General features: G+C 43.0%; 1 protein-coding gene across 1 annotated transcript; it reads left to right on the forward strand.

Annotated features, from left to right (window-relative positions):
• The first annotated feature begins 10334 nt into the window (after nucleotides 1–10334).
• Nucleotides 10335–15889, forward strand: LOC125689085 (ankyrin repeat domain-containing protein 9-like). Its single transcript, XM_048935890.1, has 2 exons — nucleotides 10335–11472; nucleotides 15339–15889. Exons 1-2 carry the CDS (start codon nucleotides 10600–10602, stop codon nucleotides 15345–15347), a joined length of 882 nt encoding a protein of 293 aa, XP_048791847.1. The 5' UTR covers nucleotides 10335–10599; the 3' UTR covers nucleotides 15348–15889.
• Nucleotides 15890–19346: the final 3457 nt, after the last annotated feature.

The following is a 19346-nucleotide window of genomic DNA, read 5'->3' on the forward strand; positions in this document are numbered from 1 at the left end:
TGCATGGCCCTGCCCTTTAAGCCTGGGAGATCACCAGTAACCTTGGTCATCAGCCAGGATCACACCAATCTAAGTTTTGTGTGAACGAAGAACAAGAGACAGTACCTTCCCCAGAGGGCCTGCAGCATGACTACAGACAGAGAGACGCAGACAGGGCCTGCAGCATGACTATAGAGAGACACAGACAGGGATCCACACACTGGGAAAACAATGGATAGTCTGAGAAGCAGTGATTTTAGTACACCAGCAGACCAATCTCTCAAAAAAGAAACAAGAAAAAAATTTTAAAGCAGGGATCTGGAAGAGGAAAATTAACTAGATTTATTGACATTTATGGGGATTTCCTGTTCAGTGTCCCAGATTTGCCTAGATGGGAGGAAAGCTCAGTCAGGCTCACTTGAAAATTCAGGCAGTTGGTGACAGCAGGTGACAGCCCCCAGATCAGTCAGGGACAGGTACTGGTACTCAGCTATGGAAGGGCAGTGGTGGGAAGGATGGAGATTCAGAGGCTGAGGAGATGAGCAAGGAAAGTTTGAAATCTTGAAGGGAGCCCCGCTAAGAAAGGCAGTCACAGCTGGGAGAACACTCTCTGCAGCAGCATTCAGGATGGTCTCAAATAAAGCAAGATGAAGTCCATCTAAAAGCATGATATTAATAGCATAATATTAATAGCAGTTGCTTGAGCCTCTCTTAAGCCTGGACCCCTGCAGGCTCTACAATTCCTGTTAAAACCTTCAAGTGGGGCCTGTCTCCCACCACAAAACACCACCAGTGCCCAGAGAAAAATGTTCAGTGGATAAGAACTGAGCGGATATTGCTTATCACAGAGAGAAAGAGGAGAGAGAAAGAACATTTTGCAGTGTGGTGATTGTCCCAAGAAAAGGACAGTGTACCCAAATACAAAGAAAGGAAAAAAGACAAAAGACAAAAGAAAACAGAAAAAAGGAAAAAGAAAAAAGAAAAAAGAAAACAGAAAAAAGGAAAAAGAAAAAAGAAAAAAGAAAAAAGAAAAAAGAAAGAAAAGAAGGAAAAAATCGAACAGTTTCTGCCAAACTGATTGGAAGAAAAGTTTTTCCTGACTTGATATCTGTCAGTCCCGAGCATGTGAGTAGAACATGATGGTCATGCATTCAGGAGATGTTAATAAGTGGAGAAACAGCAGCTCACCTCACACCCTTTTAGCCCACATTCCAACCCTTTGTTCATTCACTGTGTGCTAGGGAAAATCACAGAGACACTGATATCCTCACTTTATAAAGCTTTGCATGACATAACCATGCAAGCTCTGAGATGCTAACATACCGAAATCAGGGAGCCATATCAGTTTCTGTGTAGCATTTGGCCCTGATGGATAGTTACACCAATATCTTACAGTTTGCAGGTTCTGTTTTAGCACCAAGCTGTCAAATTGGACTGATGAGCAGCAGGGCAATGTGGGGAGAGGACAGTTTCAGCTATTGAGCAGGCTGGCAAGTAGCAGCCCTGTTCTCCTGTGGGAGCCTTCTCTAATGAAGAGAAGTCCTCTTGTCACAGGTGAGGAAGATAACGCATATTGGCCATCTGCAATAGCTTTGCATTCTCAATTTTATGGTGCAGCAACATATTCAGTATTTCCACCTATATATACATAGTGGTTTTAGGGCTTTGTTTGACAGGCTTTAATGCAAACGTGGCATTGCTGGCACACAGCTTTTCTTTTTTTTGGCATTGTTTTCACAGTGTTTCTGCATAGATTGAGTTGATGTGTGACTCATGTAAATTCAGGCTTCTACTTCTAACAGATGCAAGCCTGAGAGCAGCTGGGGTGTTACTGGGAATTTAGTTACAAACCTCCCAGTCATGATTTTCAAATCTAGTTTAAAGTCAGATGTGTGCATCCATGATAGATGGCCTCATTTTCAGGAGTGTTTCTCAACAACTGGAGCCAGGAGAGCAAATTTCTGTTTCCCAAGGATGATTCTTTTGTAAGGATATTTTCTGACCTCAGATCAAGATCGAAATCACCAAAGTCGGGGTAGCTCTGACAGTGAACAGGACCAAATCTCTTAATTCTCCTTCAGTTTTCAGTTCAGCAGCTGTTGACTGGGATCTCACTAAAGGCTGCTGTGCACTAACAGCTGTTCCAGAGCTTCTGATAGTTGTACTATTTGTATTCTCAGGCACTTCGGAGGTGCCCAGGATTATATTTTCCTGGGTGCTGATGAAAGAGAGCTGGCAGCTCTCTCACAGAAGGCTGACTGTTGAAGCATATGCCATATCTCAATGGAATTAATAGGAAACTACCATGCCCAGAGCGTTCCTGTCACATTTCCTCCAAGCAGCCACATGGAATTTCATGCTTTTACCGCTTTTTATCTTGCTAGTAATCCAGCAGATATTGAGTCAGTTCTCACTGGCCAACTTCACTTACACATTAAACCGTAGAGAAGAAGATGATGTGATGGCCTACTGCTGGTTAGTTAAATGTTTTAAATGTGTCTGAACTTGTTAAATGTGGTGACAGAAGCAATTTGTCATTAGTTGAGTCATGAGAAACCATTATTCCAATACAGCTCTTTGAACAAAATGTTTGAGACAGTAAAGTCCAGAAGAACCTTAATTAGACAAACAATTTTCAGGTATTTCTGTGGTGCTTTTTGCTTATCCCAGATTAAAGGCCCATTGCAGAAAATAATTCTGGAAGCTGCAGAGAACATAGTAGTGAGTGGCTGTTTCTGGCTCTGCATGAAGCATATTGTTTATGAGACAGCAAGATGCGGGGCCTAGAAACCGGTCCCCTTAATGACTGAATTAACTTTTAAGTGTCTCAGCCAGCCTCTGAGGCCTCAGAAGATATGCGAAGACTTCCATAACAAATAATTTTATAAGAGTATGGCTAAAGATTGCTTTCAGTAGCCTCCAGCAGTTAATCATGGGCTGACAACCTAGAGACAATAAGAACTACCAGAACTGCTTGCAACATGGATTTTTCTTTTGTAATTAATTCAATAAAAATAGATTTTTAATGTGTTCCATGTAAGGATACGCTGGGATTCATAGTGCTCTCAAACAGCAGATAGTTTGCTTGTTCCTACAGCTACTGCTCAAGCCAAGCTTACTCTGGATATTTAGCTTCTCTGTCCTAGAATGGGAAATCTTTCAGGGTTCTGAAAAACCTCAGCAGCTGGCAGGAGGTGACATTCCTCCTTTGGGTTTTGTGATCCTTTCGGACCACGGTTTTTGTCAAAGGATGTTATGAAATAGATACGTTCTGCAAAGCAGCTCAGTTTTGCAGATCTTCCATCTCGCACACAAATGCACAGATATTAGCTTTCAGCCTTGTTTATTATGCAGAGACAACATTAGAACCACTAAGAAGGTTCAGACAGATTTGCCATCATTGATGAATGGCACTACTGTAATTTCTTTTTATTTGTCCATCTGCATGGTGGCGGAACCTTAGATTTGCAGCTTTGGTGTAGTGCCAGTTGCTGCATAAGCAGAGAACAAAGACTTCATGCTTAGAGAAAAAAGGTTTACTTTGGAGACTGCCAAGCATTTAACCTTGTTGATATCATGTAGCACTGAATTCTCCAGGTTAATTATGGATTGCATAAAAAAGCATTGCTTTTCATCAGTTTTGAAACGAAATGTATTCATGCCTTCCTGCCTGCTCTCTCAGTAGTTGTCAGCCCTGACATTTACATAGAGATATGATAAAACAGGGCACTGATACCCATCATCATCACACACACAAAAAAATGTCCAACTTTGTAAGACTGTATCACAGTCTCATCCATGCACTGGAAAAACAGCAATTGGTTCAACGCATCTGTAGGTACAGATTGTCTGCAAGTGCTTTCTGTTCTTTAAACAGAGCTCAACTGACAGGTTACTGTTTGGAGTAGGCCTGGCAATCTATTTCAGTACTGTCTTTGAAAGAGACAGCCTCAAATTAGGACGGGAATGGGAACTGAAACAAATGGACTCTAAGAAATGGGAGACACCAGGATTTCTGGCATGTGGGCTCTGTGCAATTAGGACTCAAAAACATTTTTTAAAATGGAATAAAATGATCCTTGTTGTTTTCATAGCTGATTAACCCAAGCTGACATGTCATCCTCCAGACACAAGTGTACTACTTGATCTAACCTATATTTGAAGAGATATGGGACATTCAGTGAGAGCTAGCAACTTATCCCTCCTTTGGAGTTATTCCAGTATTTATCAAGTGCCTGTCTTTACAGATAGGCAATCCTTCCCTGGGAGTTGACAGAAAAAAAGCACGGAGACAGGTCTTGCTCCTGACCCATCTCCAAGCCCATCTCTTGCTCTTTGCTCTAAGCCCAGCTGAGTTTCAGACCCCATAGCCCCTTCCCAGGCTTGTCCAGATCACAATGCCTATCTCCTGTGGCATTCCACGTGCTAAGATGTAGGTCAATATTTTCACATTCTTCACCTGAAAGTGAGAGAAGCTCAGAGTCAGAGGCCAGAGCAAGTGCTATGCCACAGGTCTCCACCCTTCAGGTTAAGCACTGACACTCAGGAGGAGTTCAGTGTGCTTTCATAGCACAAGTGCCATGCAGCAATGTCAGAATGTCAGTGTCAGAAGAGAGGAGAGGGGCTCAAAAAGTAAGCATACTGCTTTCACCTTGGGTTCTGAATTTTATAACTTCTGTTCTTAAAGCAGGATGATGGATTAAAGGAAGAAATATTAGAACTCAAGAAATGTTAAAAATGTCTGCTAATTGCTGTGAGAAGTCAGAGTTCAAAACTTCCTTAATCCCATGACACTTCATGCTTTGTTATCTGTCTCTCTCAGCTTTTCTTTCCCAAACAGAGAAGGTAACAGGAAGCATTAATACTAGGTAGCCACATGGTTACAATGCCAAGGATTTCTCTTAAGAGAAATCTACAGATTTACCTAAGCAATCTCTATAAATTACCTTGTGAAACTGGAGACAGAAGATCTTGTATCAAACTAATCTTCAGTCTTACATCAACTTCAGTCTTTGCTGGCAGCATTTCATACATCAAGCACTCTAACTGTACTCTGAGCTTAAAAAGGGAGGGTAGAGTAAGCAAAGGTACACTTTGATTCCCCCTTGATTCATGTATTTTCTCATACCAATTGCACTCGGAAAGTGAAGCATCAAGTGACACTTGGATGTAGCAGTCCAAGCCTTTCACAGGCCTGACCTGCGCAGGCTAAAGAACAGTAGTTTGCATGGAAACATTATGCTGTCCTGGCTCCCCTGCTTCTTTTGGTTGTTCCAGGTCTCCAGCTAGTGTGCAGACCAGGGTCTGAATATAGCAGTGTGAACAGTATGTGTGTCTGGATCACAGCACTGCTCAACAGTCAGTGTGGATATAACCTGAGCATCCTCTGTTTGTTTCTATGTGATTCTTACATAAGACTGTTGCATTTCATGCTGTTATCTTTCACTTCCCAACTTCTACAAGTAAATAACTACCTGGGGATCGATTTGTTCTGCATACAGTGCATCAACAGATCTCATTATGTGTATTTCAAATGCTTTCCAAACTAGTTAAGCTTTGCTTATTTTCATTTCCACCCTCTATCATATTGTCAGATTCTTTCTTTTGCTGTTTGAATTCTGCAAGCAGAAGTGAAATATCCTGCAATTCAGGACAGGTCTTTTTGCAGATGTTTCCAACACCTCAAAGCCTTGTTTAGTCAGCTCACTGAATTGGTGCTGGTTCATTCTAGTACAGACTATAAAAGAATCCCTTATAATCACTAAAACAAGTACATGCTAGCTGCACTCTTCCACTTTCTTCACAAAGTTCTCCATTGCTTTCTGTGTAACTGAGCAAGAAACAGGCTCTGAAGTTTTTGACAGATGTAGGTTGTTGGCTGGAGGTGAAGACTGAGGTGATCTCAGTCTTCCTCAAAGACTGTTTTTCTCTTATACCCCAAGCAGCTTTTCATCAGAGGCTGAAATGTGGCAGGAAGGAACTGAGCTGAGCTCAAATTGTCCACCAAACTGCTGGGGTCCTTTGACGTGCCCACTCTGCTCTTCAAGTAAGAAACTGCTTCATTTTTATCAGCTAGTGAAAAGAAATGCAGATATGGAGCTCCCAGGGGTGGCAAAGAGGGAAAAGGATATTATCTCACATGTCCAATTTTTCCAATGGCTTTAGACTAAAAAGGGTGGATTTGGATAAGACATAAGGAAGAAGTTTTTCACTGTGATGGCGGTGAGGCACTCGCCCAGGCTGTCCAGAGAAGCTGTGTATGCCCCATCCCTGGAAGTGTTCAAAGCCACATGGGATGGGGCTTTGGGCACCTGATGTGGCAGGAGGTGTCCTTATTCAAGGAGGAATGTAGCAATTAGACCACCTTTAATGTTCCTTGCAACACAAGCCATTATATAATTCCACGATTCTATGATTCTACGCATGTACTCACCATATGTAGTAAATTTAGATGTAAAATTGAAGTTTCAGTTCAGTGAAGAAAAAAACAAGGTGTAAAAGCATTTCAATGATTATCAAAATGACTCCAGGAAGATTCCAGAGGCAGAAGAAACCATCATCATCAATCTCACTTTCCTCACTGTGAAGAACTCCAGATCCTTACGATTTGCTGTAACACCCACCAGCACCAGAGTGAAGCCACCAGAGTAAGCACAACCAGGGATAGAGGTAGAAACTAAGAAGTGTGTGTATAATGATTTTAAATGTATTGTTTTCAGCATAGAACTATACTTTGTTTTTTCTGTAGTAACTAGGCTTGGACTAATAATGATTTTTTTTGGTTCAGTAAGTTGTTATTTTTATGTGTCAGGTATGTTTCTCTTCTGCCCAGAAACAATATTTTGAGCATAACACTATCAGAAGGTTCCCAAATACTCAGAAGCACACTGTATTTCTCACGAGATCACAACATCAAATCATTTTATGAGCTGAAATTGCCATCAAAATATGAAAAATGCATCTCCTCAAGAGAGACCTAGAGAGTCTTTTGGTCTCCACTAGAATGGTAATTGGTGTTCTGGGTAAGACTGGCTTTATTTTTCCTTTCTTTTCTTTTTATTTTATCCTTCAAACCTGTTTCTGCTTTCTTGTGCTTCTTTTCCTCATTCAGAATTGATTCTGCTGACCTACTGGACTACAGTCTGTCCAAGAGGAAAGCCACAACAAATACCTTAAGAGTTAGGGTGCATTATTTTTAACCACAGATCAAAATTCTAAGAATAAAACTCCCAAACTCCTAATCTTCTTCTTCCCTTTGAAGTTAATGTCTTCCATTTCTAATGGATTGATACTGTCATACAGATGCATTATGCGTGTAGCTAAATTCAGAAGAGGTGCATTGGCATCAAACATGTCATCAGCACCAGATTTCCTAAACTACTGGGAAAAGCCATATTCAGGAGTCTGTATGGCAGGCAGTACTCAGCCATGGCAGGGAGTTGTGCCTTTGACGTCATACAGAGGTCAGCAAAGTGTAGGAATGTCTCTCGTAGTTTTGTGCTGGGCTTCCTGGGCAGCATTACAGGGTAACTTGTAATTACCAGTGTGATCTGTATTTACAAGTGACCTGTAATTACAGGTTTTATGTTTTTTATATCCTTCACTCATGGTATATAATTGGTTTCCCAATAGCTATTTCTGATTTGGGGATTTCAGCACCTTTGTTCCTTTGAGCTATTCACAGAATGTTTTTCCCTTGGCTTCTCTGTATCTCTGCACCTGATACAGACCTCTGTGTACAGACCTCTGTGTACAGCCCTCTGTATCAGGTCTGAAGTGAGAGACGCTCCTTTGTGAGCTGGAATGTCCTGGCTTGCTCATGTCTGCTGTCCTGGCTGAAGACTCCTGCACTGTTCCTTGTGTCAGACCTGGTCATCCTGCAGCCACAGAGTGAGCTCGGTCAGCAGCCAGAGCCAATGCCAAATTACCCCTCCAAAAAATAGGTCAATTTTGAATCTTGTGGTTCAAATGAGCCTGTGAGTTGAATTTGTAAGGAAGGAGGGGGAAGCAGAGCAGAGGCTGTGTCTCCTTGGAGCTGGATCGACAGGGAGGGGAACACAAAGGAATCACAATCCTCAGGAGGTGAAAATGCAAAAATTAATTTGCATTTTACTACAGAGTGATTGCTCTGGCAATCACCACACAGCAGGGGCACCACAAAAGTCGTTGTGCTTGGTCATTACCCTGCCACAGACAGGAAGTGCAGGAGCACTAGCAAAACAACTTTCATACAGACACAGAATCACAGAATTATAGAATGATGGAATCACAGAATGCCTTGGGTTCGAAGAGACATCAAAGATCATCTAATTCCAAGTATGCTGCCATGGGCGGGATTGCCTATGGCAATTAGACCAGGCCAATGGCCACTAGAGCATTCTGCTCAGGAACCCACCCAACTTGGCCTTGAGCACCTCCAGGGATGGGGCATCCACAGCTTCTCTGGACAGCCTGTGCCACTGCCTCACCATCCTGTGAACAAAGAATTTCTTCCTATCATCTAACCTAAACCTCTTTTCTTTCAGTTTAAATCCATTCCCCCTTGTCCTATCACTATCTACCTGCATAAAAAGTTGGTTCCCCTTCTGCTCCTTTCAAGTACTGGAAAATTGCCACGAGCTGTCCCCAAAGCCTTCACTTCTCCAAGCTTTCAATCCTAACTCCCTCAACATTTCATCACAGGACGGGTGCTCCAGCACTCTCATCATCCTTGTGGCCTTCTTCTGGACTTGCTCCAACAGCTCCACATTCTTATACTGGGGACCCCAGGTGTGGACATAGTACTCCAGATGGGGCCTCACAGGGGCAGAGTAGACAGGGGCAATCATCTCCCTCTCCCTGCTGCCACATTGGCCTTCTGGGCTGCAAAAGCACACTGCTGGCTCATGTCCAGCTTTTCATCCATCAGGACTCCCAAGTTCTCGGCAGGGCTGCTCTCAATCGAGGCTTATATATAGGATTGCCCCAACCCAAGTGCAACACTTTGCACTTGGCATTACTGAACCTCACTGCATTCTCTTGAACCCCTTTTCAAGCCTGTCCAGTTAACTGGGACTTCGTTGTGCTCTTTGTTACTCTTTGAATCTGCCCTTGATTATACACAAGGTGTATTGCAACCATGGATACAAGATGGGTAATAGTATGCTCAAATAACTCAAATAACTATATAGCAGTATTTCCAAGAATAACTGCAGTAACAATGGACTAAAACTGTACATACATTCATTTATTCTAACTACATGAAAACTCACTGTAAAACGAAATGTTTAGGGCATGGAATTGAACATCCAGGACTTTGGAAGATGGCAGGATGTGTTAGATGTAGACCCAGACTGGTGATGGTTTTCCCCTTGAATGACCCCAGGCATCATTTGGAGGTGTTCAGACTTCATGCTTGAATACTGTTTGGTTTGAATATACTGAATATACTGTTGTCTCCTTGCTAAACGAAAAAAGAAAAGAAAAAAACTCCATTTGTTGTATTTTTCCTGTTTTCATACCATGATGGTGAGATACCATCTTACTGCAATTTGTTGATTTATAAAATGCATGGAATTCCTCCTGTTTAGGAGGTGTTCATTTCTTTTCTATGAATATAATTTTGGTCAGGTCATTTTGCCTCATCCTATAGGTAGCAGCCCTCAAGGCTGTGCTCCTTGGTCGTCTTACCGGGCATTTCTCAGGTCAGATTGCTTACGTCCATTTCCCCCTATTATAGCTCACTCTGACCCCACTGTAAGAAATGCTTACATCAAAGCTCTCCATCTGCAATTGTGGTTTGGCCATTAAATTTGTTTATGTACCTGCTGTGCAAAACAGAGGCACTTCAGATATTTCCTTGCTAAACAAAGGCAGGCATTTAAATCGAGCAATATGCTTTATGACTCCAGGCATGGTTGCTCCACATCTTGATTGACTCTTTTCTCTGCGGAGATTAATGTTGGGATCTTAAATATCACTAATGCCTTACAGACAATCCATTAACATCAGCGTCTCCTAATTGGCCAGCCATACCATTATTTATAAAATAGGGAGCCCCTCTTAATAGTACAGCTACCATTCCCTTGATTTCATGAGTATATCATCCTCTATATTACCAGCCATGGAGCATTTTATGCTGCAACATATATTTTTACTGTTTAACAAGCTGTGTGTGAGAGCAACATGCAAAAAATAGATGAAAATTACTATCACACTTACTGCGATGTAGAAGCTGATCTGGTTAGACATGAAATGCAGACAGAAAACTACCTCACCTCTCAAGCTAATTTTAGTCTCTCCCTGCCTTCTCTGTAGCTGCGTGTGTATAAAATCACTTGCATTCTGACAGCGTTCCAGTAACCCACACTATGCAGAGAGCAGGATGTACTTACTAACCAGCTGCTTGCATGGCATGGGTTAACCGAGCCTGTGGGATTGTGCTTACCTAAACAAAACCACTGCAGTGAGGGGAAAAAACAATGAATGGGTGGAGATGATCAGCCCATGCATTCAAGCTAGTGCAGTCCAGGCAGCAATGACAGCCTGAAGGTTGCAGCAGCATCGGGATCTGCATTCCAAGTGCACAGATCGTACAGTCTGGAGAGATTTTACGTGGAGCTGCTCTTTATTTGCTGAGCCATGGCCAGCAACCAGGCCAGCATGCAGGATGATCAGAGCAGGCACTGCAAGTTCTTATCCTATATGTTCTACCAGGCTGTGAGAGATCACAAGCCTGTGTGGATGCTGGAAGACATGAGAACTATGGAGTATTTTTACTGGGAGGAGAATGCCAGCCTAAGAACATACTCACCTTCAGAAGCCCTTCTCTACGCAGTGGTGCATAACCACCTGCCTTATGCTCAGTATCTGCTGTCTCATTTTCCAGAGGAGGCTCTCAAGGTACCCGGAGAACACTTCTGCTATTGCCCATCCTCTGCTCCTCACTTGGCCATGGCTGTCACATATGACAGGAGAGATATCTTGGGGCTGATCATCAAAATCGCGCACAAGCTCCCCAGCTTAAACTCGTACATCAACAGGACTGGCTGCTTTCATCTAGAAGATGGGAAGACACCCCTGCACCTCGCCTGTGAACTGCTGAGGTCGGAGACAGTCCTCATCCTCCTCGGCAATGGAGCTTCTCCCAGGATAGAGGACAGTAAAGGGCTTACCCCGCTGGACGTCATCCTGGAACAGATGTGGGACTCCAAAGTCAACATGGCAACAAAGAAGCTCTGCCTTGACTACCTCTTGCTCTTCATGCCCAACCCACAGTTTAAGATGCGGAAAGTTCTACAGGATCATCCGGAGCATTGGACAGCTTTGCTGGGGGAAGAGAAATTCAACAGCCTGGTGGGCAACGCACCTGCTTCTTTATATCTGCAAGCTATGCAAACTATTCTCCAGACTCTGCCTCCGTCCCACTTCCCTAAAAGCATCCAGGAACTACCTATACCTCAGGCACTAAAGCCCTTACCATCCTATGGCAAAAAGCAATCGACAAAAAATGTGGTAAATGTTTTTCCTTGACTTTATTCGCTGGGTCTTGGATTTTCAAAGGCAACTTAGGGGACATGGGCACCCACCAATCTGTGTGTTTTATTGTGATTTTAATACTTGTCCTACTAGGCTATGCTGGGAAATCCAGTATTTTGTGACAAGATTTTAAATGTAGAGTTCTGTGTTTTTTTCTAATCGATTGCAGGCACGGCACTTTTAAAGGCAAAAGCCTTCCTTGTTTTCTATTTCGTTGTGCATGTGAAGAGTTAACTGTAGCTGAGGTTGCCTTATGTTTGGGGTTTTTTAGCTGTCAGCTGGTATCAGTGAATCTGAATTCCCAATATAACTGTATCCTGTGTAATGCACCTGAGTAAAAAGAAACAACTTGCACAGTAGGATTTTCAAAGGGTGTAACTATGAAACTGTGTTCTACCAGAGCTAGGAAAAATACCGCTTGTATGAACAGGATTTGAAACATCAGGTTTCCTTTCTAACAATGATCCAGCATCATCTAGTAATAACCAAAAAGTCTGTGGCTGATCCTACAGAGACGTAGAGGCAGTTTTACAGAGTACATTTTAATGAGTTACTTAGCATTGGGTCATAGTGTGGAGTTATGCGTATTTAGATAAGACCACCAAGTGTTTATTCCTATGTGGAAACTGGGACGGACAGAAGAAATAATGGAAAGCATCCTATCTCACTCAGGAGTGAAGGGGTTGAAGGCAACTCCAGCCCAAATGCCTCCTCAAAGGTGTGTAATGGGAAGGGTAATATTTTTCTTGCTCTCCAGTGAAAAACTGCAAGTAAGAGCAGGGCCACTGGCAGCCTCATCCCTCATGAATGACATTATCATTGACTTGTGCTTTAGGGATGAATGTGTCTCCAAAAGAGATGTAGCTCATTACCTCTATTTACCAGTGGGTCTCAGAACGACCTGTGTTTGCTAGTTACCCTAAGCTAGGATGTGACATTCGTGCATTAGAAGTTGTCACTTGTCAGAGTGTTTTTGCCACTCAAGTCCAGACAGAAGGCCTGCTCCTGGGAGACAAGTTTCTATTGAATTCCCTAGGAACTGAAGGCAGGGTGTGTTTGCAGCTTTCCAAGAGCAGTCTCTCTGCAGGGCTGAGGATGCCCTGCCCAGGCAGAGTCCTGTCTCAGGTGCTGGTCTTGCTCTCCTGGCCATGCTCAGCATCAGCAGAGCAGTGGCAGAATCCCAACTCCTTCATCAGGAATATCTCTTATTTTGGACCAAACGTCCTCTCTCTTTGTAAGTGCAACCCTCTGCTCTAATGAAGCAGTGTCACACATTTTCCCAGATCTGTTCTGAACAGTAGTGTATAAATTGCTGATCTCTTTAAATAAATTTGGTGCAAAATGCCATGTGACACAAGCTCCATTTTGAAAGGCTCTGGCTATGAAAGGATGTGCAACAGACCTGTGCATTCAAATCTTGCTGCACAGAGAAGATCCCTCCACACATTATCTGCTTGTGCCAGGACTGCTGTACCAGAGCTACACCCTTCTGTATCAGCTCACATGGTTTCCCTCTGTTCAGAGCACCACCAGCATGTGTCAGGCTACTGATGATGCTGCAGGGCAAGATTTCTTGCAAGAGAGAAGAGATTTCTTGCAAGGCTGGACAAGAGCTATCTGGGAGATACTTTTGGAGACATGGGGACATTCCTCCCAGACATCCCTCCCCGGGTACTGGGAAGCAGTTCTGTGCCAGTGCCTGGTGTGCTGTGCTAGGTGACGATGCAGACTTGCTGGTGAGACAAAGAAAATGCCAGCCCAGCCCTAAGAGTAGTGAGAGGGACAGAAAAGGGTTAACTTCTTCCCTTGCAGTCCCACCCCCCCATGGTGTCCTCCCAGCCCTGCCTGCTCTCCTCATCTAATTCTATTCTGCCTTGTGTAAGAGGGAGGGCACAAATGGTGTCGGAGAAATTCAGGGTAAATCTTGGACAAGGTTTTTGCTGAGAGGCCGCAGCACCACTAGCAAGGAGAGGCTGTCACAGCTTCACAAAAAGCGGAACCAAGGGCAGATTTGCATAATAAACAGTGGCTGAGCCACTTCTGCCCTGGCAGCCCCCAGAAAGGCAGTGCTGGGGGCAGAAGACAAAGCAGGCACTCTGCTGAGAGCAACTATGAAGTGCTCAGTGCATTGCTAGCAATGCAATACCTCATCTCAGTGGGCGAGAGGCCGTGTGGGCTGGAGATTGATAATATTAAAATAGTAATTAGGCCCCAGGAGCAGAGTTGCCAGCAAAGGAGAGAAGGTAAATCATCAATCACTAGCTTGATTCCGTGAGAGCTGTGTTGCTAAGAATTTCAGAAAAGACAGGAAGGAGGAGAGGAAGATTGTTCATCTTAGAAGTCAAATGATGCAGGTGGGGATTCTTGGCATTACCGACACTGGCACTTTCTAATAAGGCAGACGTCTGTGTCCAGAGAGCAAGAGCAATCAAATAGGAACAAGAGCATCTGAAATGGTTCAAGGATTATTTGTTGACTGTAATAGCCAGGGATCATCACAAAGGTCATAGTTCAGGCATTTAGGCTCTCTGGTGGCTTTGTAGCACACAGAATGCTTTGTATGCGTGCATGAGTTTTTACCCTCTATCCATTAGCCAAGCCAGAGGATATCTGTGTCTGTTATCACAGCCTAGAAGAAGACTGCTGGCTGTTGTTGGCCAGCACATAAAAGCTCAGATGTTCTCAGACTACCAACAGGCAGCTGCCCACACAGGAAAGGTCACACCAAAGCCCTGTCACATCTGTTTTCCTGACCATTTTAACAAGAGCTCAAGCACTCACTGGGCCCCAGTCAGTCACCTACCTTCTGACCTTGATGTACCGTTCTACTGGGCAAGACTTTAGGGCCATTAGTGTTCTGGTGCTTCCATCACCTGTAATGCCAAGAGTGCAGAGTGGGATGTCCTTCTGCAGGAGGATTTATTTTGCAGTGACCTGCTTCTTAGTTGGATATCCCATTCATCTTCCTACCTATACGGTGTCATTACATCAGATACAGCCAAATCTACCTCAGTCCTGTCTGCATTGATTTTATTCTTTCCGAGCCAGGGTTTAGCCAGGTAAATCCTGTATTTTTTCCACTGTTCCTGCAACTGATGGTCAGTAGTCTTTAAAAATCCCTGTATTTGCACAACAAATATGTCAGTGACTTTATTAATCAAAAAAGGTGCTTGGTGCTACATAGTGATGTTTACATTTTGTGTATAAACATACTGAGTAAGAGTAGCTAAGATCTTTATTTCAGGACTTGGCAAAAAGAGAAAAGGGCACAGTCTGTTCATCTTTGGGTTACAGGCTGGCTCTGCAGGTTACATTTTTAAATTTCAGTCTTGAAGAGTAGCACCGTAAGGATCTGATGTGTATATGTGTTTTCCTGCCACATCAATGGGTGTCATTTCAGTGAGCTCCGTGGGTCTATGGGTGTGTGTGTGTGTACATGCGCACATGTGTGTCTGTGTCTGCCCTCTTCTGGTAGAACTCACAACTGACACACAATACTTTCCATGTACACAACGGTGACCAATGCCTTAAGAAAGCAGCCTTCTAATGAAACAAGTTTGCGTCCTAAGCATCGTGCTGCTAACAGGTAAGGATATTTCTTCTCTGGCAAAGAGGCAGCAGCTGTGCTTCTGAAACAGGTGTTTTATCCCTAAGCACCAAGCATGAGGGCTTCTGCATGCCAACAGTCATCCAACGAAGGATTTGTGACGGTGGACACATTTTATTGAATTGCTTTTTAAAATAAAATATCTTAAATGTGTATCTCCATCTTTTCTTTGGGCTGACAGCAGAATTTGGCCACCTACGACTTCTTAATCCTATGCTTCTGTCTGTTTCTGCAGCACCATTAGCAGGGAGGACAGGCCAGAATCTGACCTCAGTTGCATCTCTTTACACCCGAAGTAACACTTTTTAAGTCAAATGCACCACTGCTGATGTTTGCCGGTATAAAAGAAAACAGAATCTGTGCACCCATTCTTCAGGACTCTGACTTCAGCTTACAAACAAAAGTAGTACGTAATCCCCAAAAACATTTTTTTACATTTTTCATACTTTGAATGTATACAGATACAGACATTCTCTAACACTGATGGGCACTTTCCTATTCCTTGTTCCCTTGGCTTTTTTTGGCTTCAGCGTGACAGGGACTGATGCTGTTGTTTACTGATTACGACTGAATGTTCCATGCCCAAGTACAAATGAATGTTCATTATATGATACAACTTTCTTACAAAGCCATACTTTTGTAATTTTGGTTTCTCTTTTTTAGGGAAAACAATCTTTCATGTAATTGTATATTCATTACTCACTGCATGACGAAAGAGAAACAGACTGCAATGCGTGCTGGGAATAATATATATATATATATATATACGTATACCCCACTATAATAACTGTGAAAATTATTTAATTTGATTGTATTACTGTAATAAACTTGCAGTATAAACTTTTGATGTGTCTTTTATTAGACAGTTGGTCAAAAGTACCATGAGCTGCTTTTGCTTTGTTTCGCTTTGGTGTTTGATGACTCCAATGTGACTGCTCAGCCACAACCTCCAAAAATGTGATCAGAACATAATATTTTCCAGGCTTGCAATATCTAGCCGTGCTGACAGAGGATAGCCCAAGTGATGAAGTGAACCTACATCCCACAGACCTGCTGCAAGGTGGAGCTGAATCAGAAGAGGCTCATTAGGAGTGTGTGGTAATTGCTCTTAGAGATTTTTATCCTTTAGGCTTGAGCTCAGCTCACAGCAACTTAAGATAGAGCTGTTTATAGGATTACAGCAGTGCTGGCAAGCTCCTTCCCTGCCTAGGGTTTCTAACTCTGTAAAGAAAGAGGTCCCAGTGAGGCTTCCAGTGCCAACTCCAATTTGTCCTGTAAAAGCAGGTCATTGCTGAGGGTCCATGGGCAAATGTACACCTTGCACTCTCTGTGCCACCTCCCTCTGGTTAATAACCTGCTGACATCCGTGCAGAACCTGCTGACATCTGTGCAAGCTCCTCTGCTGCCTTGCCAAAATAAGCTACCCAAAATATTGCAGATGAAATCCTAACAGGACATGCACTCTACCACCAGTCAACAGCACACATACACACATAGATCTCCTCCACTAGTATGAACATGATTTAACCACAGGAGTTAGTACGTCAGCCTGCTGTTGCATACTAAGTCATTGGTTTCATGCAGAGAAGGGAATTGTTTCACTTTAAGACCAAAACTATATTATTCTATCATAGTGGGAGATTCAACTATTCCACGCTCAAGAACGCGGTCCCCAGAGATGCAGGCTTTCTGGCTTATTGGTTTCAGCCTTCCCTGTCCTTGAGAATGGGAAGCTGATCCAACTTCTCTTGTCCCCTGGCAGCTCTGCTGAGGCTGACCACCAGAACAGTAGAGAGTGGCTCTTGCAGCTGACGGAGAGCTGGGCTGACAGATCCATCAGAGCCAGACTCATCTAGCTATCAGTCTTTTTACAGCTGCAGTTAGTTGTAGCCCACACAGCAGCAAGCAGTAAGACAGGTATTTGAAGAGAAATATAAAGCGTGTGTTCCCTTATGCTGGGGAAGCATTTTCAGAATCACACGATGCAGTGACAGAAGGCCTGCCCACACCTCAGATAACCTCCCTGGGTGAGTTACCCCACGCAGAGAATCACAGAATGCATCCCACACAAGCCAGCAGCTGTCTGGCCTTCTGGAAAGACAAGGTTGCATTTTGTTGCACCACCACACTCAGAGAATGATAGGGACAACTGCATGCAGCCTGCAAGGGATTCAGCTCCCTAGACACCCACAGTTGTCTCTAGCACTTGGGAAGCTGCGCAGAAAAGAAGCCAAGTTTCTCTTGGGGTGACTCCAAGAGGCCGCTTGCATTGTAAAATCAATGGTAACATTCCAGACTAAGTTCCAATTCCAGCCCTCATAAAGTGTGTTCATATTCTGCTCTAGAGAAGTTTACTGCTAGTAGAAAAGCTGTCGCTGAATCCCATGAATACATACAGAGAGAAGGTCATACGTTGGCTATGCCCACCCATGTGATCAGATGGGCAGATTCTCACACAGAGCTGTAAGAGGGTGGCATGATTATCCTGGAGTTATCAGTCTGACAAAAGAAAATTTAGGAGGAATAAAAGAGAAAAGGAGTGGGAGAGGCAGTACAGCAAGATTCCTTCTGGGAAGCATCTCCTACAGTGAAACAGAAATAGGGAAATAGTGGAGAATCCCAAACTTCGATACAAGCCACGAAAAGGAAAAAGGAAAAGAAAAAAAAATGAAGTGCAGAAGCCAGCTACCCGACACTTTCTCCTAGAGCTGGGTTTCTGGTACAGAGTGTCAGGTATCAGTCTCAAACCTGAGCCAATACAACGTCCTTTCCATCCACATTCTGCCAGTTTAGAGGTCAGATGGTCTGTGTCTCATATGGAGAGATGTTTTAATGAAGACACTGTTAGATCTTGCTGCTCTTGCTTACCTTCTCCTTACACCTTCCCCTGACTGAGCAAGATGTGTCATAATGCTGTCACACCAGGGCAGGGATAGGGATGGGCCACGAGGGGGGTAGAGGCTGTGGTAATGGGAAGGAGCAACCAGGCAGGTGGTATACCTCCTTTCCACAGTTGCTTCTAACTTAAGTTGTTGAAGATGTTCTTTGGTGCAAAGTTAGCAGATTTGGTAATATGGTAAGGGTAAAGTCTTGTGAAATAGAAGAGGTTGACAAGCACTAGAAAAGAAAATAAGCACTAGAGTTGACTGTCTCTATTCCACCAAAAATGCCAATATTTGTTCAATTCTGATTTGAAATATAAATTCGAACTATCAGAATTGGCATGAACTATGTTTTACAGAGAAGAAAACTGATCCAGATCTATCAAAATACTTTTTAAATAATAGAATCATTTTTATGTTTTAATATTTTTCTTTCTGCTCACTTCTTTCTCCAGCTTTGGTCACATACTAAACATACAAGTTCCAACACTTATTTCTACAGGACCACACTGCTGGCTCTTCTCCATGTGGACCACTAAGTCCACACTCTGCTGTAACCAGCTTTTAGCCCATGAAAGAATTCCTGTGATCCTGCACAGCTTCATGACTTATCAACACAACCTTGCCAAAAGCTTTTTGAAAATCCACACACGTTACGTTCACTGTATCTCTTTTTTATACTCTACCCACTTAGAAACAATTCAATTTTTATGAAAGAATATTCTGCAGTAAAAAAAGGAAAAAAAGTTCTGACAGAGTGAGAATGAAAAAGCATTATGCATGAGAAGATTTTGATGATTCCTGCAAAGTCGTGCTTCCAGAAGTATCTCCCCAGGAGCAGAAGTACCACTCTGGGTAGAATGGAAGCCAATGGAGCAGATGAATACCTCACCATGGTATTACACCGGGCTAGCTGGTCTTTCCACTAAAGATTTGAAAACCTAGATTTTAGGTTTAAAAAATGTAGCAATACATACAAAGACCTGAAATCCTTATTATAGATAGGTCTGTCTCTGCTACTGGGATAAACAAAAGTTGGACAACCTTTCCTACTTCATATCAAAACTGTCCAGATGAAGAACACTATCATGTTTTGTTCACATTTTATGCAACACAATTAGACTCTCTTTGTGAAAGAAATACTTATAGGCTCTCGATCAATGTTGTTACAATGCTGAATCTGGAGAAACTGCTGTCACGGTAAGATTGAAGGGGAAATCTAGATAAAATTTTAGAAACTCTCCTGATTTTAAGGCTTTCACTGAAGCAGAAAATGAGCAACTATGGGACAAAAATAACTGCTCCACTGCCTGGAAAGTGTTAGGTGGTGACACTGTAACAGACTCTTTTTCGGAGTTTAC

The sequence above is a fragment of the Lagopus muta genome, chromosome 2, assembly GCF_023343835.1.
Source record: "Lagopus muta isolate bLagMut1 chromosome 2, bLagMut1 primary, whole genome shotgun sequence".
Taxonomy (NCBI): Eukaryota; Metazoa; Chordata; class Aves; order Galliformes; family Phasianidae; genus Lagopus; species Lagopus muta.

Excerpts from the sequence above, each read along its gene's own strand:
- LOC125689085 (XM_048935890.1), top strand. The coding sequence starts at position 10,600 with ATGGCCAGCAACCAGGCCAGCATGCAGGATGATCAGAGCAGGCACTGC.